The 26,454-nt window shown below is 37.1% G+C and overlaps 1 protein-coding gene across 1 annotated transcript in view; it reads right to left on the bottom strand.

Annotated features, from left to right (window-relative positions):
- LOC113830699 (ephrin type-A receptor 6) overlaps positions 1-26,454 on the bottom strand; it is an 818,688-nt gene that overhangs the window by 457,874 nt on the left and 334,360 nt on the right. The window contains exons 4-5 of the mRNA XM_035444430.1: positions 18,024-18,179; positions 4,612-4,947 (exon numbers count right to left, since the gene is read on the bottom strand). Coding sequence (XP_035300321.1) covers positions 4,612-4,947; positions 18,024-18,179 — 492 coding nt within the window. The remainder of the gene's footprint in view (positions 1-4,611; positions 4,948-18,023; positions 18,180-26,454) is intronic.

The raw sequence follows: 26,454 nt of genomic DNA, 5'->3' as shown, positions 1-26,454 counted from the left end.
GGCTTAAAAAGACCTTTTATAAAAGTTTAATTATAAGCAAGAGTAAACATTTAAGTGGCTTTCTTAATATTTCTTAAACATCAGAACGTTGTTTTTGGTGTGTATCAGGTAAATCTTTAATCTATACCTCAGCTTACAATATTTTATTTCCCAACCCATACAAAAAATAAGTCCTCACAGGCAGCATTATTTTTCTACTCTCTTCCCAGTGCGGCCTCGGTGTTACAGACGGGTGACTCACTCTCTTAGAAACACTCTCGCTGTGTTTCCAATTTTTAGGTTAATCTCGACTGCTAAGGCACACCTGGCTCCTCCATGTGGGTCTCTTGGCTGACTCTGCCAGCTTCTAGGTTCCTGAGAGCCAAAGCCTAAAGCTTGAGGCCTGGATGGAGGTGTGTTTGACCTGGAACCGTTTTCCACCCCCAGCTATGGAATGCCAGTACCCTAAACTGTGGCAGGCTAGTTCTTTGTTTCTATTAGGTGTGAAAAGTGCAGTTTAAATGCTCTGCTGTACAGAGGGGTTTCTTAAAGGAGCCATTTTTTTCAGCTTTCTCAGGCTCTAGATGAATATTCAAGCCTCATTTTGATAGACCAAAATTTAGTTGTTTGTTTTACTCTTGTGGCTTTTTGCTCTTTACTCTTTGGGGAACCCATCACCCAGCTCCCAAATAAATCACACAAAGTATCTTATTCTTTCTTTTAAATGCCTGGCCTTATTTCTAGTTAGCTTTTCTTAACTTAAGTTATCCCCATCTACATTTTGGCTCTGGGCTTTTTTCTTTTCTTCTGTATATCTTACTTTCACTCTTATTCCATGGCTGGCTGGCTGGGTAGCTGGGTTTCTGAGTGGCTGGGTGGCTGGGTGGCTGGGTGGTGGCTGGGTGCTGGGTGGCTGGGTGGCTGGGTAGCTGGGTGACCAGATGGCTGGGTGGTTGGCTCCTCCTTTTTTTGCCCCTTTATTTCTCTCCTATTCCCTCTTCTCCCGGATTTCTACTCCCAATATTCTCTGTGCCTGCCAGCCTTGCCTGTCCTTTCTCTTGCCTCACTATTGGCCATTCATCTCTTTATTAGACCATCAGGTGTGTTTTAGACAGGCAAAGTATCACAGCTTCAGAGAGTTAAACAAATATAACCTAAAAAGAATGCAACAAACCTTTGCATCATTAAACAAATGTTCCACAGTATAAGCAATTATAACACATCTTAAAATAATATTCTACCCCACTCAGTTTCTTTCATGGATCTTCTTGAATTTCTGTGAAATGATGTTATGTCAGTCCCTTGGACCTGGATTTCTTGCTTGATTCTTTTATCTAGAATTCTTCACACCAGCCCCATGTTCATTTTGCCTAGTCCCATCTTTCCAGTCATTCCTCGAAGAACTTGCATATTATTTTTGGAAACACCTACTTTTATACTTTAGTTTTCAGTGTGGTCTGAGCTTCTCCTTAGCAGAACTTAAATGGTGCTAATTGGATGTTGGTGAAATTACTGGCACCAGACATTAATGTTTATAAATCATCTGTCAAGTATATTTTACTAGGACATCCCCAAAATGCACTGCGTGAATTTAAATTCACTTTCCATTTTTAGTATAATTTAATTATATATACTTATAATGATTAAGGCAAACCATTTCACTGTGTTTTCTTCAGGATAAAATTATTGTGTGTTATCAAATAACCTAGAAATGCCCCTCCAGGACTTGAGAAGACATTCTCAAAGATACTGCAAATAGAGTGATGGGATATTGTATTTAAACTTGGTAGAAAGAAGGAGTCTTAAAATTGGGTTCTGGCACATTAATTTCTATGAACTCCTTTGACATTCAACATCAGCGTTAACCCCTGGAATTGAACATAGAGGAATACACAATAGACCCACAGCTTGCATTATTTTTACCATTGTTCATTCCCTGAAGTATTTGCCATTTCACACAGCTGATTCTTGAGAGAAAGGACAGCCTTGTTTTGTTCCTGATTTTAGTGGAACTACTTTGAGTTTCTCTCCATTTAATTTGATGTTGGCAATTGACTTGCTCTATATTGTTTTTATTATGTCTAGATATGTCTCTTGTTTCCTGATCTTTTCAAAATGTTCATCATGAAGGGGTTCTGGATTTTATAAAGGCTTTTTTTTTTTTAGCATCTAAGCAGAGAATCAACTATGTTTATAGCTGCTTTATCTGTAATATTCATAACCTGGAAACAACCTAGATATCCCTTAACAGGGAATAGATAAAAAAAATGTGGTACATTTACACAATGGAGTATTACTCATTGTTAAAAACAAAGGACAGCGGAAATTTGAAGGCAATTGGATGGTAGTAGAAATAATCCTATTGAGCGTGGTAACGCAGATAGAAAGACAAACATATATATATTATATATATATATATATATATATATATCATAAGTGGATATTGGCTGTAAAATAAAAGATAACCATGCTACAATACATAGCCCCAGAGAGGCTAGATAACAAGGAGGATTTGTGAGGGGAGCCCCAGATCTCCCTGGGAAGGGGAATAGAAGAGATTTCATGAGCGGACTGAGGTCCAATGTGGAAGGGAACATTAATGATCAGGTTGAGGTGGTAGAGGGGGAGAGTGCTGAAACAGACTACTTGAAATGGAGAGCATTTCAGGGCCAGTTCAAAACCTGGTGCCAGGGGGCTGGAGAGATGGCTCAGAGGTTAAGAGCACCGATTGCTCTTCCAGAGGTCCTGAGTTCAATTCCCAGCAACCACATGGTGGCTCAGAACCATCCCTTATGAGATCTGGTGCCCTCTTCTGGTGTGCAGATATACATGGAAGCAGAATGTTGCATACATAATAAATAAATAAATCTTAAAAAAAAAAAAAACCTGGTGCAAGAGAATCTCCCAGGAACCTACTAGGAAGACCCCAGTTTAGACTCCTGGCAATCGCACATATTTAGCCTGAAATGGCCATCATCTCCTGTGATCAGATTGGTGCCTAGCCCAATTGTCATCATCCAGCAACTGAGGGCAACAGATACCAATATTAGGTGGAGTCTGGACAATTCTACAGAAGAGGAGGAGAAAATATTGTAGGAGCCAGAGGAGTAAAGGACACCACAAGAAACCCCACAGAATCATCTAATCTGGGCTCATAGGGGCTCACAGAGAACAAACTGACAACCAGAGAGCCCTGCATGGGATTGACCTAGGCACTCTAGATATATGTTAGTTTTGTAGCTTGTTCCTCTTGTTGGACAACTAACAGTGGGGTGGGACTATCTCCTACTCGACTCTTTTCCACATACTGGGTCTCTTTGTCCAGTCTTAATACATGGGTAGTTGCTGAATCTTTTTTTTTTTTCCTAAGATAGGATATCTCTGTGGCTTTGGAAGCTGTCCTGGAAGTAGCTCTTGTAGACCAGGCCTCTGCCTCCCAAGTGCTGGGATTAAAGGCGTGGGCCACCCACGCCCAGCTTGAGTTGCTTAGTCTTAAGGCAAGTTGATATGCCATGATTTGTTGATACTTATTAGAGACCTGTTCTTTTCTAAACAGAAATGGAGGAGTGGATTGGGGGGTAGTAACAGAGTGGTGATGGAGGGGAGAAGAAGGGGAAACTGTGGCAGGGATGTAAAATAAATAAACAAATGAGTAAATTTGTTTAAAAAGTAAAACGTAGAAAACACTTTATATTATTTCTTTGTGATAGAGAGGTAGATTCAATGAAGTTTTTATAATCTTAGAATAAGATTATATGCATGAAGGAAATTATGTAAACACATAGATAAATATATATTTAAAATGACATTTTAAATTTCATAATTCTTTGATTTCTACTGTACAACAAAGAATGCTGATATTGGGTTGTATTATTTTGTTGATTGACAGCAGTAGACGGAACCAGGGTCATCTTGTGAAAACTGTTAAACAACTTCCTTATGGTGAAATGCCAAGCTTATTCTAAGCTCGTTTCCCTTTTCAAAGCATTGAATGAAGGCTTCAACACGTTTTACAGTGGCTCTCTGATTTTGGGAGTCTATACAGGAAGGGAGTTAGGAAGTTCTTGTATACCATTAGTGTAGTGATTGTCCATGTCCTGCATGAAATACCATGATTGTTTATGGAAGGTGTCTTTAATAAAGCTGGGTACAGTTTGAAAATAAAAGCATGTTAGCTGGAATGTTTTTTAAAATAAAGATTAATTATAATTAAAATAACATTATGTTTTGTTTTACTTGACATGTAAAAAGGATGGCAGCATGACGGGGCCAATTGAAACTCAGTACATTTAGCAACATTTATTTATAGCTAGCTTTCACTGGCAAAATTAAATATGCACTTATGAAGAAATATTGGCATCACACTATATTAAATACACACTCATTACATTGAAGCATTTTATCTTATCAGGCCATACTGCCTAGGATATAACAAAACTCTTTATCTTGAAGAGGAATGAAAGCAATGAGATCATGTCTGTGGTGTATAAACATCATAACATCACCATAAACATCACATAAACATCACCATAAACAACAACCATAGACATCACAACTAAACAAGCCTATCAGGCATATTAAGGATAAAAAAGAACTGGGAGACAATTTTGAGAGAACAGCAAAGGGACTTACCATCTTGATCTGTGGTCACTGTAATAGCTGTGAATGGCTTGGGAGAAATGCTCAGCTCAGAAACTCCATTCATGGCTTCTATTTCAAAGGTGTAATTGACATGAGACACGAAGTCAAGTACTATCACAGAATTGTTGATCAGTCCAGTGTGTCTTGGGATGAAGCGGAGTCCTCCTCCACAGTCCTCACATTGACTGGTGTCTAAGCCACACTTCTTACAGATTACACTGTACGTGAGATCTTTTCTCCCTCCTGTGTCACTAGGTGGGCTCCATTCCAAAATGAGGGCTGTTTCATTGATATTAAAAGCCACATTTCTAGGAGCTGAAGGTGGCCCTAGAGAAAAGCAATGAGAAAACAATATGTTCATGGGTAGAACAATGAATGATGGTGATATTACACTGAAATTTTCATGCTGCTGATCTTTACTATTAATTGTGGATCATTTCCTTACAGGAGCTATAAAGAATTTGTTTAAATATCTGATGAAAGGAGAAAGTCTCTAAGGGTAACTATAGTATATTTCTTAACTTTTGAGTATTTAAATTGCAACATTTAATGTCAAAGTCCATGTATTCCCAAAGAACACTTTTAAAGTTTGTTTGCTGTAAATATGTAATAGATGGGACTTATAAATTTATGAGATGGTCATCCTTATGTCCTCACTAATTTTATTATCATTTTCACAATTTGAAACCAACTGGGGTATGTATACTCAGCACACAGTCCAGTCTTCCAGCCCTCACACTGTCATTACTGTATAGATAAATGACCCTTTCATTTCATTTGCCAAACACATAGAATCTCTTTTCTAACAATTGGTAATAAATGGTCATAAATTTAGGGTAGGAAGACTATTTAGAAACAGAAATGATAATCAGGGGCAGCATAAAACTCTTTCATAGGGACTTCCCAAATTGAAGTCATATATGCATTATGACAGCAGTTAAAATCATTTAGATGATGTTCAGTAAACATAATTAACCTAGACCTTCATTGTGAAATGTCCCTAAGGAAGATTCAGCCAACCCTCTCTTCATTGTCATTAAAGACACATTATTTCTGTTTTTCTATACATATAACAATACATATAGTACTCAACAGATTTTCATCACCAGTCATGTTGTAAAGTTATACCAATTATCTTTCATACTCATGCTAGTTTTCCACATCTCAGTTATTCTCCATTCATTGAACAAATATTACCCAAGGGTCTCGTCAGTGCCAGACTCTGTGTTGAGGGCCATTTTAATGCCATGGAATCCAAATACTGTGAGAATATGTTTATGAGAAAAAATTTAAAAATAACTCATTATACAAGTACAGGAACAACCAATATTCTGCCACAACTTAGAATTTGGTTTTAAGATATCTAGAATAGTTCCATAAATTTCTTTTATCAATAGAAACTGCTCAGTAGGTGGGGATTCTGCAACATCCTCTTAGGACAGAAACTCAAATTGTGTTGTAGGCAATCTTTTGAATATCAGGCTATGATCATTTGTTCATTAAGTTAACACTTTATTTAGTGACTACACTATGACAGACACTCTATGGGATGTGGTAGACATTACTCCTGCTTCATTGCTGTTAACATTTAGTGGAAGAAGAAAAAACACAGATTAATGAGATTAATGGATTCAAATGATAAGAATTTGAATGTTAACAGTCAGGGACTAAAGTAAAATCTATCAGAAGGAATTAACTCTTCATAACATCATGAGAAAGCTTTGGAAGTGATAAGAAAAGTTATCAGAGTAATGGGAAGAATATTAGGGGTCAAAAATATGTAGTTGCAATCAAGAAAAATCTTAAAAGTCATGGAGCAGACAGGGAAGCACCTGGATTAGAAAGCAGATAGAGAATCCATGAAGTAAGTTGTAAAGACAAGGAAGGGGCACCATAGTTAACTCAGGATAGTTACTACCTAGACCAGCTAGAAAATTTCCTGTGTTCAACACAAGGATGTTTGTGTGTGTGCGTGCGTGCGTGCGTGCGTGCGTGTGTGTGAAGTCATTCGTATGACACAGAGCTCACATGGAGGTCAGAGGACAACATTGAGCCAGTTTTTACCATCTACTTTTTTGATACATGGTGTCTTTGGTTGTTTTTCCAGTGGGTATAATTCACAAGTGTTTGGGTATTCTCCATGTCTGTTTTCTTTCTCCTTGGGTGAGCTAGAGTCATAAAAAGCTTGCTCTATGCATTACATTTTTATGTGGGTTCTAGAGATTTGAACTCAGGCCCCCACCAAAAAGGGCTTTTTCTATATACTGAGTCATTTTCCCAGCCTTACTTGAAGGTTTTAAAGTACAGAAGTGATATGATTTAAAAGCATATCAATGTAAAGCATGGTGCATGGTCTGAGAACAGGGAGCATGGCAATAAGTTCTCCTATATAGTGCTGATGAGCAGAATATTAGCCATAAATCTAGGTGAGATACTGAGAAGTGTTGTCCAGCTCTTCTTTCCTCTTGTGCTGTTCTAATGTCAGTCACATATAGTCAAGAACCTCCTCCAATCCATATTTCTATCACCTAACGCTAGACCTAGAAAGTCGATGGGAATTTTTATTAAAGGTTGCCAAATTTCTTGCTTTATGTCATTCCATATTTCAGTGGGCTTACAGATATGTGTGCCTTTAGACAGGAAAATATGGAGGAACACAGGACCAAATGTGCATTTTACCTTGTTCCTAAATTTATGCAGGGGGGATAAAAATTCATTTTCCTAATAATGCCTCACTGTGACACATTCATATTGCTGATTTTTCACTTATTTATAATTAATAACATGATTTATTATTCACATATACCTCTACAACTAGGAAACATTATCAATTATGTTATGGGTATTCACAAGTATATAACTATCTGCTTGGACATATGTTAAAAATTTAAAGAATAGAGACACCCTTCTTACTCAAGGGCCCTCATACCAATTTGCATGATGATTAAATAGCTTTTTAATTGCTGTTAAATTATGCCAGCTAAACTGTGATTTCATGCAAATATTAAGCTGTAATGACACGTACTGAATCATTTACTAAGATTTAGAACTTGGAACCAAGAGAGACAATTAATTCCAATCCTCAGATTCAACTAAATGATGTGTCACTGGGCTTTTCTGAATGTGGCCTGATTGCTTTGTTATCATTTATAAATTATACAAAGGTTATATGACACCCAGAAAACATAACATGGCAGCAATGATGCATTTAGAGACATTTGTATTGAAAACTCTTAGGGATTCCCTTATGTTGTTGTTGTTTTTTTTTTTTTCCTTTGGGAAAACAAATAACTCACATTGGATAGAAGACAGCTCTTATCCTTGTCTTCCAGCCTGACTTTATAATGAGAGCACAATTGCTCTGACCTTTAGTGGCAGTTGTAAAGCCCAGGACGTAAAAAGCTTTACAGTAAAACTGACTGAATTGTTGCTACACTGTCTACTAGTAATGTTATGTTCAAATAGGGTCTCTGCTCACAGACAGTGTTTGCTTCAATTTGGATTTTCCCTTCACACTTTGAAAGAATAAAAGCCCAATGCTCAAGTGAAATGCCCAAGACCCAGGACAACGGTTTCTTCTTTTCCTATTCCTCAGAAAGCAGCTGGTTCCACAGATGCTACTACCTCTCACCCCGCATTGGCTGGGTATGTTATAGCTATTGTAAGTTTTATTTTTTAAACAAGAATCAGTTTAAAGTGTTACTGTGTCTTTCAAAATCTCTCTGTGCAATATACTAAATCCCACATGATATAAAATAAAACCAAATTCAGTGTTCAAATAAGAGTCTTCTGGCCCGTTGCCACCGGAACAAAAGTAATACAATTTGTTTTGCTGTGTTGACTCCAGCATTTCCTCCAAATTGGTTCACTGCATCGCATTATCTAGGAAATGTGTGAAGTAATACTAAAATTCTCCAGAATAATCTAAATAATGGCTCTCAACCTTAGTAATACTGTGACCTTTTAATATAGTTCCTCATGTTGTGGTGACCACACCCATAAAATTATTTTCCTTGCTACTTTATAACTGTAATTTTGCTACTGTCATGAATCATAAAGTCAATGTCTGTCTTTTCACAATGACACCTATGAAACAGTCATTTGACCCCCAAAGAGGTCACATTCTACAGGTTGAGAACCGCTGGTCTAAATAAAGGCTAACTTAGAAGTAGAACAAATTTAAGGATTATATTTCAGCTTTTGTGTGATGTGGTGAAGACTTACAATTGTTTAATGATAATATGTTACTTCTTGTTATTTCTTTTTTTTTAAAACAATTTTCCTTTTACCTTACAGTTACAGAGACAAAATTAACATAATAGTCTGGGAGTGTGGCTCATCAGTCAATCCCTTTCCCAGCATGCACAAGGCCCTGGCTTTGATCCTCAGCATCCCAAACACCAATGACTCTATTGCTCATGGCAGTGTGAAGTTAGGAGAGAAAGCACAGCAGAGCTGTCTGGCTCTTACACAGCTTCTTCCCTTACCACCTGCTCCAGACCCCTGGCCTTCTCCCCACCTGCTTATGCTAGGTGTTTCTTGTGTGTGAAATTTGGCCTTGCTCAAAGCTTAGTGTTCCTCATGTCACTTGGGTATCAGCCCCAATATCTCTTTCTTAGATAAACCCTTTTTGAACTCTTTAGTTGAAATAAATCCAGTGTGTGCACACACAAAACAATTTTTTAGTATTACAATTTTTTAGCCCCTGTTTCAATTACTTTAATTATATTTCCTTCACTGAATTTATACCCACTGACTCTCTCATTCATTTCTGAATATACAATACACAGAGTAGTACCCTATACTATTTTAAAGAATTTTTCTAAAAAGTCTTTTGGGGGATAAAATTTACAAGCTTAAAAAATGACTCACTGTCAGTGGATAGTGCAGTAAGGATTCTGACAACTGTAGACACTTATGCACCCATTGTCACAATCATGATATAGATGTGGACAGTCACATATGTTATTCTTAAAAAGAATTTTTAAACAAAATGTCAACCTAAAATGATCAGACATACAGCTAATAATGGATTTCATTTTTATTTTTAGTTACTAATAAGAAAGAAAATTATATCAAAATGTTATAGTTTGAATGTGAAATCTACAGTCGTGTGATAAACACTCTGGTGCCAACCTCTGGTGCTGCTGTTGAAGGCTGTGAGGACTTCATTACTCAGAACTTAGATGGAAGAATTAGGTCATCGTGGGTGTGTCCTTTAAGGGGATATTGAAAGTTAGGTCCCTTTGTTGCTTTCTCTGGGTCCATGCTGGCATGAGGTGAGCACTTTGTTCCAACACACCCTCCCCACCTTGATGATTTGCCTTGATGATTGATGATCTGTGTTGATGATGACTCACAGAAATAGATACATGGAACTAGAGACTACAATTTATGAAACCATGAACTGGAATAACCTGTTATCCAAATTTTCTAGTTCTTAAGTTGCTACCCTATTTATTTTAATAACTGCAAGGTGTGTAATAATACTAATTCCTAGCATAAAGCAAAATTTTCATGTAGATGATGTTAAAAATGATAGATTAACAGTTCAATGTTAATCCATATGAAATTAACATTTAAAAATATATAACCTTCTAGAAATGATTAGGTAAATAGTTTTGTAAATGTGTATGGCTGTGATTTCAATTAAATAAAGGTAAATCTTTTGGTCAGCAAAAAAGTACAAGTTTAGACCTTAATAATACCCAAAAATTAGTTCCCAAATTTCTTTATAGGCTTACATTAAAATTCTAGGAATCATACTGTCATCTCTCAATATTGATTTTCGTTTTTATATACAATTACATTGTTAATGTAATGATACGCCTAAATCCTTTAAAGTATATTTAACAGGGACATCTATTGAGAGAATATTGGACTCTAGAACACATTTTATTTTTTCAAATTCAGTACTTACATATTTATGTATTTGGAAATGGATAGAAGTGAAAAAAACCAAAAAACCAAAAAATGAACAAACAAAAAAACCAAAAACCATGATTCTAACCTTGACACAAGGAAAGAACTATAACAATTTGTCTGAATGAAAAGCAATAACAAACCAATTAGTATAAGAAGGTACAACAGCTCCATGAGAGACAGTCAGGAAAGGCATGATAATGGGGAGAGCTTTTTTATTTTTCTTGTAACTTTACCACACTATAGTCTACATATAGATAGAAATCCTTGCAAAGAAGGATTAGAAAGCATTTTATGCAGTTATTTTCTTCAAATTATTGTCAACTCAAAAATTTTAGAACACACAATTCAGCATAGGAAGTCAAATTGTCTTCTCATCTTTAATATTCTCACATTTAATTTAAACAACTAAACTTATTTCTAAAATAAAGAATGGGTATCCATTAACATTTTATAGTACTATGTTTAAAGAATTGAATAATATTTTAGATTTTATATCATTTTTAAAGTTTAAAATAAAAAAAATATAAATGAATAGACTAAGTGTCACTCATTTGTGAAATATAGTCCCAGGTTCTCAACCTGACCATGGTCCATTCTTCAATCTTCCCTTCCTTTTTATTGTATCCTATCAGTCAGCATTTCTTCTTTCAACACTTTGTAAGACACAGTACGGTCTAAAGACTCAAAAAAATTCCTGGAAGAGGTTCCTACTGACTCAGGAAGTAAGCAACTAAGAAGCCTCAGTAAGTCCCTAAATGACAATGTACATTCAGCCCCTCTCTCTTCAAAATTATGTAAATAGTAAAGACTTCTGGAGAGACAGATACCAGGGAACAATCTGAAAGAAGCTCAGATCAAATGAGCTGCCTAGAAGAGAGACTCTGGCCTATTGAGCTCCCTGAGTTGTGTAGGTAGCTCTGGGATTTCAATTTTCATGAGTTGCTGCCTTTGCTAGGGTGGACTTTTTGTGGAATATCTGTTTTAGAGTTACCCTTGCTCCTTTTAGTACCCATCCCCCCACATTTCTATAAGCAACCTCAAAATAATTCAATGTTTCATGAAATTAGACTTTGGTGTTTGGTGGTCTCCTTGCTATGCCCTGTATTATTATGCTATCTGGGTGAATAGATGTTTGTTCCTGTCTTCCCAGGAATAGTGTCACACAAGAATACCTCTGTGTATTCAGTTTATAGATTGCTTTACTTTCTGCATTGCAGAAAAATTCTACTCAGATTTAAATGTTTTCCCCTTTGTGGCAAATCTGCTTTCCTTGGGCAGAACTGATCACTTCTATGCCTCTCATGTATGCATTGAAAAATGAACCTAAATCTAAAGTGCATCCTTAGTACTTCATTTCATGTAATCAATGATAATACTACAAAAATGAATTACAGAAATAAATTATAGCTGCTCATATCAAGAATAAATGGGAAAACATGAACTAGAAAATGAGTTGTTGATAGGTCTTTGATATTAAACAATTTACCTACTACCATGAAAGAAAAATGTAATCTTACAATGAGCTTTTTTTTTACTTGATTCAATTACTTTAAAACAGCATCATTAGAAATGGGAAACAAAAATACAGAAGGATTAAATTATCATAATTTGGCAGGGCAAAACAACAACAGTGAGTAAGTAGATTCAAACATAAATTAATGATTAAATGATTAATGATTAATTAACAAAGATTAATAAATCTTTCTGGAAACATATATGTTGACAAGATAATTATGAATGTTTTCTTTGAAACTATAGGTACTTTTGGATAATTAATCTCCTATGTGCAATTTGAAAATATTGAGTGGGACACTTTTCTCCAAATCTTATTTGAAAAGCCAGCGAGAGATTTACAGTAGTAACAGGTTTTTACTGATTCTTCAACATCAGCAGACTCTCCTTTCAATAATTCTTCCAATAAAGATAGATTTCCCAGATAATTTAGTGAATGAAATTGTGGAAATATCTATTGAAGTGACTGTGGCTAGAATATTTTGTTAAACTCAGATGGCAACATCTTCTATACTGGTGAAGCTGGGATTGAACAATGCAGGTGCCTGGTCTGTAGCATAGGGTCATTTTAATTTTTGAAATTATAATATCGCAATATACTCAGGACATACTAAGAGATCCTTTCTATAACAGAACAAACACAGAATAAAATACAGCCTGCTAGAAGTCATGAAAACTACTTTTGTTTTCCTTCTTTCTGACTTCTGCAAAATTGTGGCTGCTGCATTGTGTTTAGAGTGGGTCACTTAGACCATCAACTTTGCTTTTGTGCTTTAGCGTGGGATGTGCACAGTCAAGCCCCAAGATTGATGTCTTTCATGCACAAACTTGCATTTTGAGGAAAGATTACTAGAAAAAAAATACAAAGAAGGCTCAGAAAAGAGGAGGAAGCAAGCAGAGCCCAGGGATCTGATTGAGGGCCCCCCATACCCATCCAGGAAGTGCAGGTCCTGATTAGAGCAGCTGAAAGGCAAGAGCCCACCTGCTGTACTGCAAGCAGCATTTATTCTGCTTAAAATAAGAATGGGAAAATAATGACTCTCTGAAGTGGCCAATTATTCCAGCAATAATGAAACCATGCTTTACAGTGTTCACTTTAGAGCAAAAGTAAATTGAAGTTTATGCTTCCTTCCCAATCACTGTCATTGTATATCAAATACAAAGACAGGATATTCTCCTGTGTATTAAGAAGGAAGTTGCCAGAAACTGTTTTACTAGTAGGGTATTTGATTACATGTTCATACAATCCCAATACAAACAGTGTGTTTACTGGTGTGCAGGAGAGGTGTGCACATGCATGATTTGCATTCTGTTGGAACCTTTCTAAGTAAGCAATGTAAATGATAATTAAATGGGTAAATCCTGAAGCATGTGTTCAGTTGCTCTAAAGCAAAGTGCTGATGATTTAAAATCATGAGAAAAAGCAAAGGAAAAGTTCTAGAATCACAGATTTGTTTTGTTTTCCTGACCTTGTACTCATCTGTGTATTAACATTTCATATATCATATGTCTATTTTATAAGTACTTTTGTTGTTGTTTTGCTGTTTGTTTTATTTTCAAGACATGTTTTCTCTGTGTTGTCTTGGCACTTATTCTGTACACTAGGCTATCCTTGAGCTCACAGAAATCTGCTTGCCTCTGCCTCTGAGTGCCAGGATTAAAGGTGTGCACCACTACCACTTGGCTTCAATAAGTACATTTTAAAGCAACACTTATATTATTATTTAGTTTTCAGACACAAAGAACAGCCCTATCTATCTCAAAAAAACCAAAGCAAAGCAAAACAAAACAAAACAAAACAAAACTCCCAAAAAACAAAACAAACAAAAGAAAAAATTCAGTGAGTATTGACCTGGCAAAGTCCAGGATAGTCATTTATCTGAACTCTTAACTTTCTCAGAAATGGCCCTAATTGTCCAAGGTCTGGCACTGTGGAGTAGCCTCCACAGATCCCTTTGGGAAGTACAGAGTTTACATTAATTAATTACCTGAGAAATAAAGTTTAGTGTGTATGAAATATATTAAGATATCAGAGAAAACATTTCATATTTAACTTCTTCTAACTTTTGACATACAGTTGATTGAAAAGGATCTCAATGATTTAATTTAATAATATATATCTAAATTGGCAAGGATGTTTTTTTTCTGTGTAAGTGGGTTTTAGGAATGTTTCAAGCATCTTGTTACAGTTAACATTGGAGGGAGAAAGATAAGATGAGTGTCGACCTTGCATGTTCTTGATTTGAAGTACAATTAGGTCTCCTCTTGAAAACATGGTAAATGAAGGTTCATAAAGTTAAGGAAAATAGAACAAGGATGGATGAGTAAGTGAAAGTTGAGTGTAATAAAACTGGATCTGTCAAGTTAAGCTTGGACTGATTAGTTTCTCTGTTCATCAAATATTAAGGCCCTTCTGTATGCCAGGTACTATTCTGAGAGCAGTGATGTTGCAGTCTACAAAAAGTGTCACTGTTCCCGGGGCTCTTTTAGTCTGATGTGATAAAATGACAGTAAACAGAGACACAGGTATAGAAATAAAGCAAGGATTTTAAAGAATAATATAGTGCATAAAACATAAGACAGGATGACAAAAAACATTAAGTGGGACAGGTGGCAGTTTTGAAAGACTGGTCAGAAAATAACCATCCTGAGAGCTGATATTTGATCCTGCAAAGTAAAATGTAAACAGCCCTAAGAAGCCTAATGGAGAGAACTCTTCAAATGGTTGTGATGCTGTCACTAAAAAGGAATCAAACTTGGCATCTTTGAAGTCCAGGAAGTCTGCAAAGGCAACATGTATATTTGGTCAGAGGAGTGGGCAGGTTTCTGTAGGATTTACAGGTGATCAAATACCTTAACCCTTAGGCTAGAAGACTTTGGTCCTCAGAACACAAACTGGGACTATACAAAATTATCAACACTGTCTACCTACAGATGACAGTTCTAACTATGGGAGAGAGTAAGAGTGTACTGAGAAAGATAAACAAGCAACATGAATAAAGCTAACACCTAACAAAGGAACAAGAAAAACTACTGTTATAACATAAAACAGTAGATAAGGAGGGTGAAATTGAGATTGCAAATGTTTCAAATTGAAAGTCATGCCCTCCTTAACACGGTCAAGAGTCTAGACTCATCTAAGAGGAACACCTAGCTTGAGGAATTGTCTAAATCACCTTGTCCTTTGAGCATGTCTATGGGGGATTATTTTGATTTTTAATTGACAAAAGAATGTCCAGCCTGCCATTGATGGCACCATTCCCTTTGAAGGTGATCCTAGGCTATTTAAAGAAGCTAGCTGAGCATGAACATGGGAGCCAGGCAGAAAACAGCATTATTTCATGGTTTCTGCTTCAAAATACAGTTTGAGTTCCTTCCTTAACTTCCCTCAATGACTGAGTACACCTAACAAGTTGAAATAAATCCATCCCTTCACTGAGTGTGTTTTTTAGTCATTGTGTCTTGAAGATGCAACAGAATGTTAGGACAAGCCACATATAGTTCCAAGAAAGATTGTGTAACAGAATCAAGTGAAGTGAATAACAGGACAAAGATATTTCCAATTCAAGTGGAAATGAGGATCTTTAGTAAATTTTTCTGATATAGTTATTTAAAGTGACACAAGGCAAATTAAATACAGAAGGGTATGTATCATAAATCTAAATGCAATAAAGAAGTGATTCAAAGTGATACAACCAAATATGGCTGCTTTTCCAAGGCATTTGCATTATTGGAGAGAAAAAGTGAATTACAAGCATTTTAATGATAAAATTCAAATACATCATAACAACATTCAGAAGAGAAAATATATGAGTCAATCCAAATCACTTATAAAACTGGCAAAATCACAAGCTCCATTGCACCGAACAAGGTTGGTTCCTCTTTGAGCTTGTGGTCATTGGCAGTTGTCCAGTGTTTAAATTAATGGGACCTAACCCAGGTACATGTGGCCAAGACTAATTGGGCATAATGGATTGTCAAAACAAGGAAAGGAAGGAATGAATGAAGGAAGAAAGGAACAAATGAATGAATGAAGGAACAAAGAAAAAGAAAATGACAAAGTTAAGATGGTGGTATATTGGAACATATAGGGAAGTTAAGGAGGGGCATAGTCCTTTTGGGTAGTGATGATATTTCATTATATTTATGTATGAAATTCCCAAAGAATGAAATATAATCACGTCTCTAAAAGGGATGCTTTAAACTTATGAAAACCTAAAAATGAAACATTATCACTATTGTTCTATGAATTATATAATTCTCAATTTCACATTTCATCATCAAAAGGGCAAATGGTCACCTATAATAGATTGTTTATGAATTTAAAAAGAGATTAAAACTAAAGAGTGACCTTCCATTTCTGTGTATCTTAGTGATACATTTAAAAAAATGTATAGATACTACAAAATTCTAAAATAATAGAAAACAAATTATTGTAGAATATTAAAGATATGTTACATTTGTTTATACTGTGGAATATTTGTTTAGTGATACAAAGATGTGCTGAATTCTTTTAAGTTTCATTTTTTAACTCTGTGAAGCTATGGGCATACTGTGTATATGTGCCTGTGTATATATGTGTATGTGTATATGTGCCTGTCTAAAACATATGCTTGGTCTAAAAAAGACCTGAATGACCAATAGAAAGGCAGGAGATATGGTAGGCAGGACTTACAGGCAGAGAGAATAAATAAGAGGAAAAACCTGGGAGGAGAAAATTGAGGAGCAAGAGAAAAAGGAGGAGGACACCGGGACCAGTCATCCAGCCACATAGCCAGACATGGAGTAAGAAGTAAAGAGAAGATACAGAAATATAAAAAGGTAAAAGCACAGAGGCAAAAGTTAGACGGGCTAATTTAAGTTAAGAAAAGCTGGCTAGAAACAATCCAAGCTAGGGCTTGGCATTCATAAGTAAAAATAAGACTCCATGTATTTATTTGAAAGTTTGGTGGCAGGCACCTAAAGAGTAAAAGAGCTAAGAGTGGAAAACAACCACCACCAACAAATCATTTAAAATTCTTCAAACACTGGTTAAAATGTCATTTGTATTTAATTTGAATATCCCACAGAGAGAGAGAGAGAGAGAGAGAGAGAGAGAGAGAGAGAGAGAGGTGTACAAACTCAAAATCACTCTCCTTGTCTGTAAGTTGGTCACAAAGACTTGATTACAAATTTTCCTTGGAATCTCCTGAGCAAACTGGGGGCAGGATGGAGGGATGGAGGAATGGGAACTTGAGGAAGCAGGTTGGGAGGCATGAGTATGGGAGCCAGGTTGGGGCAGGACTGAGGGGGAGAGTAAAGAAAGAGATGTCTTGGCCATTTCTGGGTTGAAGAGACCTGGCACCAGGGAAACCCCCAGGAACTCACAAGGATAACTCCAGCTAAGACTCCTAGCCATAGTGGAGAGGATGCCTGACCTGGCCATCTACTGTAATCAGATTGGTGACTGCCGAATTGCCATCAGAGATACCCTATTCAGAAACTGATGGAAGCAGATGCAGAGATCCACAGCCAAGCACTGAACTGAGCTCCAGGAATCCTGCTGAAGAAAAGGAGGAGGGATTGTATGAGTGGGGGGCGGTCATTAAGGGGGAACCCACAGAGAGAGCTGACCTGAGTTTGTGGGAGCATATGGGCTCTGGACCAATAGTTAGAGAGCCTGCATGGGACTGACCTAGGCCCTCTACATGTATGTGACAGCTGTGTACCTTAGTCTCTTTGTAAGGCTCCCAGCAGTGCCATCAGGACCGGTCCACAATACTTAGCTGGCTTTGCTGAAATTGTTCCCTGTGCTTAATTACCTTGCCCAGCCTTGTTATGGGGGAGGATCTTGGTTCTGCCTCAGCTTGGTGTATGCTTTGTTCAAGCCCCTGGGATTTGCACATTTACTTATTTTTAAACTTCTATAACACAGAGAACAAAATGAATAGAAACAGAATTTTCAAACACAAAATTCATAGACTTACTAGTACATGCCATAGAAGGTGGGTCTTTTTCTGCCCGGAAGTAACCCTTTTCACACTGACAGACAGAAGTTGCTTCCACGTAGGTTGAGCTGTGTGGAGGGCATTTGGAACATTTTGTGTTCCCAGCAAATGCTTTATAGAATCCCGGTCTGCAAGCTGTGTAAACAGAAAAAAATTCCTTTTTAGTTATTACGCTAATGTTTTTTTTGTTTTGTACATGTTTTAAACATATTTTGCATCTCAGAATTTAATTTCATACATATATAGCAGTAAACATAAACAATAATATTGACAAAATTAACTATTCAATTAGAACAATTATAATTTTAGAAAATTAGCTAAGCTGATTTGCTTTTTTAAATTTTGTTTTTTTAATAGAAAGAAAATTATTTTATATGTCAATCCCAGGTCCCTCTCCCTCCCCTCCTTCCCTGTCCCCCCCCCCAACTAATGCCCTACCCATCGCATACCCTTTCTGCTTCCAAGGGAGGGTGAGGCCTTCCATGGGGGGGTCTTCAAAGTCTGTCATATTCTTTGGGATAGGGCCTAGGCCAACCCCCTTGTGTCTAGGCTCAGGGAGTATCTCTCCATGTGGGATGGGCTCCTAAAGTCCATTCCTATGCTAGGAATAAGTACTGATCCACTACAAGAGGCACCATAGATTTCCAAGGTCTCCTCACTGACACCCACATTCAGGGACTCTGGATCAGTCCCCCATGCTGGTTTACCAGCTACCAGTCTAGGGACCAAGAGTTCTCCCTTGTTCAGGTCAGCCGTTTCTGTGGGTTTCACCAGCCTGGTATGGACCCCTTTGCTCATCAGTCCTCCTCCTCTGCATCTGAATTTCAGTTCAGTTCAAGGTTAAACTGTGGGTGTCTGATTCTACTTCCTCCAGCTGCTGGATGAATGCTATAAGATGGCATATGAAGTTGTCATCAATCTCATTATCAGGAGCGGCATTTAAGGTAGCCTCTCCTCTGTTGCTTAGATAGTTGGTTGGTGTCATTTTTGTAGCTCTCCAGATATTTCCCTAGTGCCTGATTTCTCTTTGAACTCATAATGTCTCCCTCAATTATATTATCTCTTATCTTGCTCTCTTCTGTTCTTCCCCCAACTCAACCTCCCTGTCCCATCATGTCTTCCTCACCCCTCCTCTTCTCCCCTTCTCATCCTCCTAGTTCCCTCTCCAATCCCCCCATGCTCCCAATTTTCTCAGGAGATCTTGTCCCTTTCCCCTTCTCCAGGGGACTATGTATGTCTCTCTTAGGGTCATCCTTGTTTACCAGTCTCTTCGGCAGCCTGGGCTGCAGGCTGGAAATCCATTGTTCTATGTCTAAAATCCACAAATGAGTGAGTACATACAATGCCTGTCTTTTTGTGACTGGGTTACCTCCCTCCAGATGGTTTCTTCTAGTTCCATCCATTTGCCTGTGAATTTCAAGATTCCATTGCTAAGCTGATTTTTAAAAGTAAACATACTCACGCAAATGTGTACATGATAATTTCCACATTCACACATAATACTTGGCTACAAATCTGTGAGGATACCCATACTTGACCATAAAAAAGATTGTTTTGTGTATTTTTAGGAAATAGTATTAAATAACATTGAGTCCCACAGCTCAAAATTCACCTCTAATTCATTTACACCTCAGTCTTTGAATACTTTTGGCATTATATTTCTGCTAAGGTAGATCCTTAACAATTATGTTAGTGGTTAAATATTCTATTGACTATGATAGAACTGCATTGTTTTTGAAGGCTTAGCCTTAAAATATTTTTTGGTAAATGGATTGAGTTATTAACAGTAAAAAAAAATTAATTCCACAGGGTAAATATGCTAGAGTAGATCTCTAATCCCAGATACTCAGGTGGCTAAAGCAAGAGTATTGAAAATTCAAGGCTGACCTAGACTACAGAAGTAGTTCAAAGGCAAACTTGGCAACTTAGAAAAAAAGTTGCCTTGTCTTAAAGTAAAAAAAAAAAAAAAGGCAGGGCAGTGGTGGCACATGCCATTAATCACAGCACTTGTGAGACAAAGGCAGGTGCAGCTCAGTGAATTCAGTAAGTTCAAAGGCAGCCTGGTCTACAAAGCAAGTTCCAGGACAGCCAGGACAGTTACACATAGAACCCCTGTATTTAAAACAAACAAACAAACAAAAAACAAAGAAAAAATGAGTAAACCTATGAACAACTTATTTTTGACAAAGATGCTAAATCTATACAATGGAAAAAAGATAACATGTTAAACAAATGGTGCTGGCACAACTGGATTCAGACATGCAGAAGACTGCAGATAGATCCATATCTGTCACCATGCACAAAACTCAAGTGCAAATGGAGCAAAGATCTCAATGTAATTCCAGTCACACAGAATCTTCTAGATGAGAAAGTGGGAGATACCCTTGAACGAATTGGCACGGGAGACTGCTTCCTGAACATTATACCAGTAGCACAGACATTGAGATCTACAATTAATAAATGGGACCTCCTGAAACTGAGAAGCTTCCGTAAGGCAAAGGACACAGTCAATAAGACAAAGCGACAGCTCACAGAATGGGAAAAGATCTACACCAACCCCACATCTGACAGAGGGATGATTTCCAAAATATACAATGAATTCAAGAATCTAGCCACCGAAACACCAAACAATTAAATTTAAAAATGGGGTGCAGAACTAAATAGAGAATTCTCAACAGAGGAATCTAAAATGGCTGAAAGACACCTAAGAAAGTGCTCAAAATCATTGGTCATCAGAATAATGCAACTCAAAACAACTCTGAGATACCATCCTACACCGGCCAGAATGGCTAAAATAAAAAGCACCAATGACAATCTATGCTGGAGAGGATGTGGAGAAAATGGAACACTCCTCCATTGCTGGTGGGAGTGCAAACTTGTAAGACCACTTTGGATATCAGTATGGCGGTTGCTCAGAAAAATGCCAATCAGTCTACCTCAAGATCCAGCAATTCCTCTCTTGGGTATATACCCAAATAATGCACGTTCATACAACAAGAACATAATGTTCAACCATGTTCATAGCAGCGTTGTTTGTAATAGCCAGAACGTGGAAGCAACCTAGATGCCCCTCAACTGAAAAATGGATAGAGAGAATGTGGTACATTTATACAATGGAGTACTACTCAGCAGAAAAAAGCAATGGAATCTTGAAATTCACAGGCAAATGGATGGAACTAGAAGAAACCATCTGGAGGGAGGTAACCCAGTCACAAAAAGACAAACATGGTATATACTCACTCATATATGAATTTTAGACATAGAGCAAAGAATTACCAGCAGCCTACAATCCTCTTCAGCAAAGAAACCAGGAAACAAGAAGGCCTCTAAAGGAAAAATGCATGGACCCCAGGAATGGAAAAGGGCAGGAACTCCTGAACTAATTGGGAGCATGAGGGGAGGGGAGGGGGAGTGGCCAGAATAAGAGGAGGAGGAGAGGAGAGGAGGAAATGGAGGAGCAGAAATATTGAGTTGGAGGAAGAATAGAGGAGAGCAGGATGAGAGATACCATATTAGAGGGAGCCTTTATAGGTTGGAGGAGAGATCTGGCACCACGGAGATTTCCAGAGATCTACAAGGATGACACGAATTGACAATCTAGGCAATGGTGGAGAGGATATCCTAAATGCCCTTCCCCTATAATGAGACTGATCACTACATTTTATCCTAGAGCCCTCATCCAGTGGCTGATGGAAGCAGAGGCAGACACCCACAGACATGCACTGAACTGAACTCTGGAAACTAATTGCAGAGAGAGAGGAGTGAAGATCAATGGGCTTGGTACCAGGTTGGTGAAGCCCACAGAAATAGCTGGCCTGAACAAGGGGGAGCACATCGACCCCAGACTGCTGTGTGGGAGGCCAGCAAGGGACTGATCCAGACCCCTGAACATGGATGTCAATTAGGAGTTCTTGCACTCTAGGGGGCCCCTGGTAGTGGATTAGTATTTTCCCTGGTGTAGGAAGGGACTCTGAGAGCCCATCCCATGTCTTGGCCTGGACACACGGGGAAGGGCTTAGGCCCGGCCCAGGATGATGTGGTGGACTTTGGGGAGCCCCTGAGAGGGCCCTACCCATCCTGGGGAATGATGGGTGGATGTGGTGGGGGCAGGTGGGATGTTGGGGGGAGGGTTGGTGGAGGGGAGAGAGAGGGAGGAAGGATTGTCATGTGAAGCAAGCGTGTTCCTAATTTGAACTAATAAAAATAAAAAAAAAAAAGTAAAAGAAAAAAAAAAGGTAGATTATAGCTCAGTGTCAATAATCAATGTGCATGCTTGCCTGGCACGTGTGAGACCTCATAGTCAGTCCTTAGGAGCACACACACACACACACACACACACACACACACACACACACACACACACACACACACACACACACACACTTATCCCATATCAGTATCAGTTTCAACAGAAAGCACATATCTGCAGCAGTCCATTCTTTGACACAGTTACACACTAGTGTTATACAGGTAATGAATTAAGAAAACCTGACCTGACTGTGTAAGTAATATGTAATTAATTTGCCGATATTTTATTATAAAATACTTCTTAAAAGAATATGATTTCTAAACTTGACCTATAGCATTCTTATGAAATCTCAGATGATACTCATTCACTCAAGTATTTATATTTTGTTAAAGAAATAACTGCTTCTTAATTATACAATCTAAAATGATTTAACATAGAATACATTTTAACATTGAAAATGAGTTTTAATTGATCCTATTTAGAAGTTAAATAATTTTTAAGCTAATAAAAATTTAAAATCTGATAAAGTCAATGCATATAGAAATACATATGTAATTGAGGTGTTTGCATGTTGGGTATCTACACTTTATTTGTAATATGTAAATATTGTTTCAAAGGTACAGAGAAGTATTTTGCTTTACAATGGCTTTACAATGTTTATCATCTATTCAAATTTTATAAATATTGTTTACTATATCAAAGTAGACTGCTTTTAACTTACATCTGGTAAGGCATTATTATCTTTTATTTATTTTCTTTGCTAACTAAAATGAACACAACTATGCCTCTCTTAGACGGTCAATGACTAATGTGCCACTGTGATTCTAAAATGCTTACACAAAATCGTTCCTACCAAAGTATCTTTTTCACCTGCTATCCCACAGCCTGATATTTTTATGCACACACTCTTTGTGTAGCCAGGTTTCTTTAATGTCAGCTTCTCATTTAGAGCCTCCTGTTTCCCTCTTCCAAAACTGTAATCCCTGATTTACCATGCCATGGAATTCTATACTGCTCCCCTTTACCTCTAAGTGATTTAACAACATCTGACATTTGGCACGTTGAGTTTTAAAAACCATCTACCCCTAGATTCTGTGCTTTATCAAGCAGAGATTTCTGTCTGTTTCATCTGCTAAAGTTCATCTCTATAGCTGAAAAGACTGGTAGGCATTTTTAGGCCCTCAAAGTGTACTTAATACATGTGGATGACTTGTTGGGAGGCTTTTTAATTTCCCCATGTTTTATAAGTTTATTTCTTTGGTGTCTGATAGAGGTCTTTCCCTGAGTTGGCAAATGTCTTTTCTTATAAAATCTTGGCCCACTCACCTTACAAATTAACCCCTAGTTGTCTTCCCAGTCTCATGGATCCAGTTCCCCAACACATCTACTGTCATTTCAACATATTTCCTATGGTAAATATTCATTTTATGTGTGTGGGTTCTATAAGAGCAAGTTGGCACAATAACTGTCAGTAATAAGTGTTTAAATTTGCACACTCATTTGAACTGGACAGTGAGAGACTGCTGTCCTAAATAATTTTCTGCAGAGGGCCATGAATGGCTACTCAGTGCATGCTGTGGTTATGGCATTACTTATCATTATAGGTTTAGAGTGTGTTTCTTTTGCTTTTAGAAGTGCTACATGATAGGTAAGGTGAACATGCTACCTTGAAATGTATTTATGATTGCTCTAAGATAGCAAAATGACAGATTTAGGAGGAGAGCAAAGGAGTGAACCTGGGGCCTTAAATGCATCTCAGTTGACACAGTGCTTCACTAGCATATGTGAAGCCCTGGGTTCCATGTTCATCACCATGCAAACCAGCCATGGTGTGAACCCAGGCCTGTCATCTCAGCACTTTCGACATGGGGACAGGAGGATCAGAAACACGAGATTTCCTTTGGCGACATTGCAGGTCCAGGCTGAGATACATAATAGCCTCAAAATAAAATAACAAGTAAATAAAAATAAAATATCTCAAAGGAAAAAATGAAAAAATAAAACAGAAAAAGTTAATAAATAAAACAAAAACATGATAATAAAATATAGTAAAAATAGGATAAAAATAAAAATTTCCATTAGAAATTATTGTTCACATTGATTTTGATTATCTGTCTATCTCAGTACATTTCCCTGTTTACTGTTTGATGTGTATATTTGTATAAAGATATTAAAGATATTTCTATTAAAGATATTAGAAACATGCTATTCTAACCACTTAACTTTTCTCCATAACAACCACTGGTGTTACATAGACTACATATCTTCAGATTGTGTCTTAAGTGATTCAAACTGTGGAATTGCATATGTCAACTGAAGGTTTGGTGACTATCACAAGACAGAGATGAACATTACCTTGATGCTATCTATTGTTATTAGTATATTTCAAATATATACTTAGTTTTCATAAAAAATTTAAGAATTGAATGAGATAATGAATATTTAATTCACTAGTACTTGCTATAAGACTACTACAATTGCATAAATTGAAGGAATGGTCTATATTTATTCAGTTAGTGGTTTAAGTTTTGGTTGTAGTTCTGGTTGAGATGAAATAGCATCATCCATACATTGAAACCTGTAGAATTTCTTATAATGTATGTGGTTTGCTTTCCCTATATCAACCTGTTTTTCTACTTATACAGTGTCTGATTCTTGCTTCCAAAGAACAAAATACTCAGAACAGCTTGACGATTGCCTGCAGTCTAGGTACAGATATCTTCCAGCATATGTCAATAATCTATAAAATATTGTTGGAAAGCTCAAATTTTCTGATGTGGTTGTCTCTGTTCTTTGTCTTCTCTTTTAGGGAAGAAGTTATTTCGATATGAACCTACAGTTTGAATCATCATTGCATTCAATTATTGTACCCACTGTAGCTTCCACCCAGAATCAGACAGATCTGTTTTTTAAAATCTATGTCTGGACCTGATACATTAATCTCAGAATGCCAGCCTCTGCTTTCTGCCAGCTCAAATTTTCTCCCAAGTCACTCCAGTTGCATTTCTAAACACCTGATACGACTGTAGTGCTGTGTTTTGTACAGCAGAAAATGGAAAGCGATTTCTGTGTGCCCATGCCTGGCCTTCTGTCTGATTGTGTACAAACAAAAGCTAAGAAGAATATTTTAAACCTTTTAATGATTATATAAACATCTGATACACGTGATTTAGCCTCTTTGTGCACCAAGCCTGAAGCATATACTGTATTGTGCTTTGTAGGTAATGTTTACCAATGCATGTACTCTGACATACCAGAGTAGCATTTATATTCTTCCGCAGTTGGTTGAACATCTACAAAAGGTTGGTTTTCACTGCTACAAAGATTTCAGAATTTTTGTCTTTCCTCACATACTTTACAGATTTCTTGAGGTACAATCACCATACAAAAGCTGCACACACAGACTGCATTTAGTAAAATACACCTGAAAACTACAACAGCTATTATAGTGACTAAACTCCATCAATTCCAGTTTTAAAACCTTTTATTTTTAACTGTGCATTGAGACTTAACATTTGTTTTCTGTTGGCAGCACAGTTTTTGGTCTTTTACCTTTACTTATTCACTTGTTTCTTTTAAATACAATCTAATGATCTTTGCCCTTTAATTGGGATGGCTATTATTTTACATAATATGGTTACTCAAATCTTATGTAATTCTTAATAATGTTTAATGTTTATTTTTATGCATATGGTGTTCTGCCTGCATGTAAGTCTGTGCGTATGTGTGTGCAGTGTCCATGAATGCTAGAAGTGGATGATGGATCCCCAGGATTTACTTATAGACCATTGTAAATGTTTGTGTGGGTGTAGGAACCAAACACAGGCCTTCCAGTTAAGCCAGTGTGCTTAACTTCTGTGTCGTTTCTCTAGCCCCTAAATCTTAGGCCTTAAGTATATTTTTCTAGTTTTGTTTTTCATTTTGTGATATTTAGTTTATTGTTTCTTTTTCAAATATTTTACTTCTTCTTTAGAATGGCAGGAGAGGAGGGTGGGGAAGCTGGTTGGTATGTAAAATAAATAAAAATAATGAATAAAAGATGCATATTGAAAACAATTATAATAACCACTATTGATTATCATCTTAGTTTTCAATGCTGATGTCTAAATATGATATTCTATTTAAATCTTAAGAGACCCAGTGATGTATTAGAATCTTCAT

The sequence above is a fragment of the Cricetulus griseus genome, chromosome 4, assembly GCF_003668045.3.
Source record: "Cricetulus griseus strain 17A/GY chromosome 4, alternate assembly CriGri-PICRH-1.0, whole genome shotgun sequence".
NCBI classification, from domain to species: Eukaryota; Metazoa; Chordata; class Mammalia; order Rodentia; family Cricetidae; genus Cricetulus; species Cricetulus griseus.
This window is presented reverse-complemented; position numbering and strand designations above follow the sequence as displayed.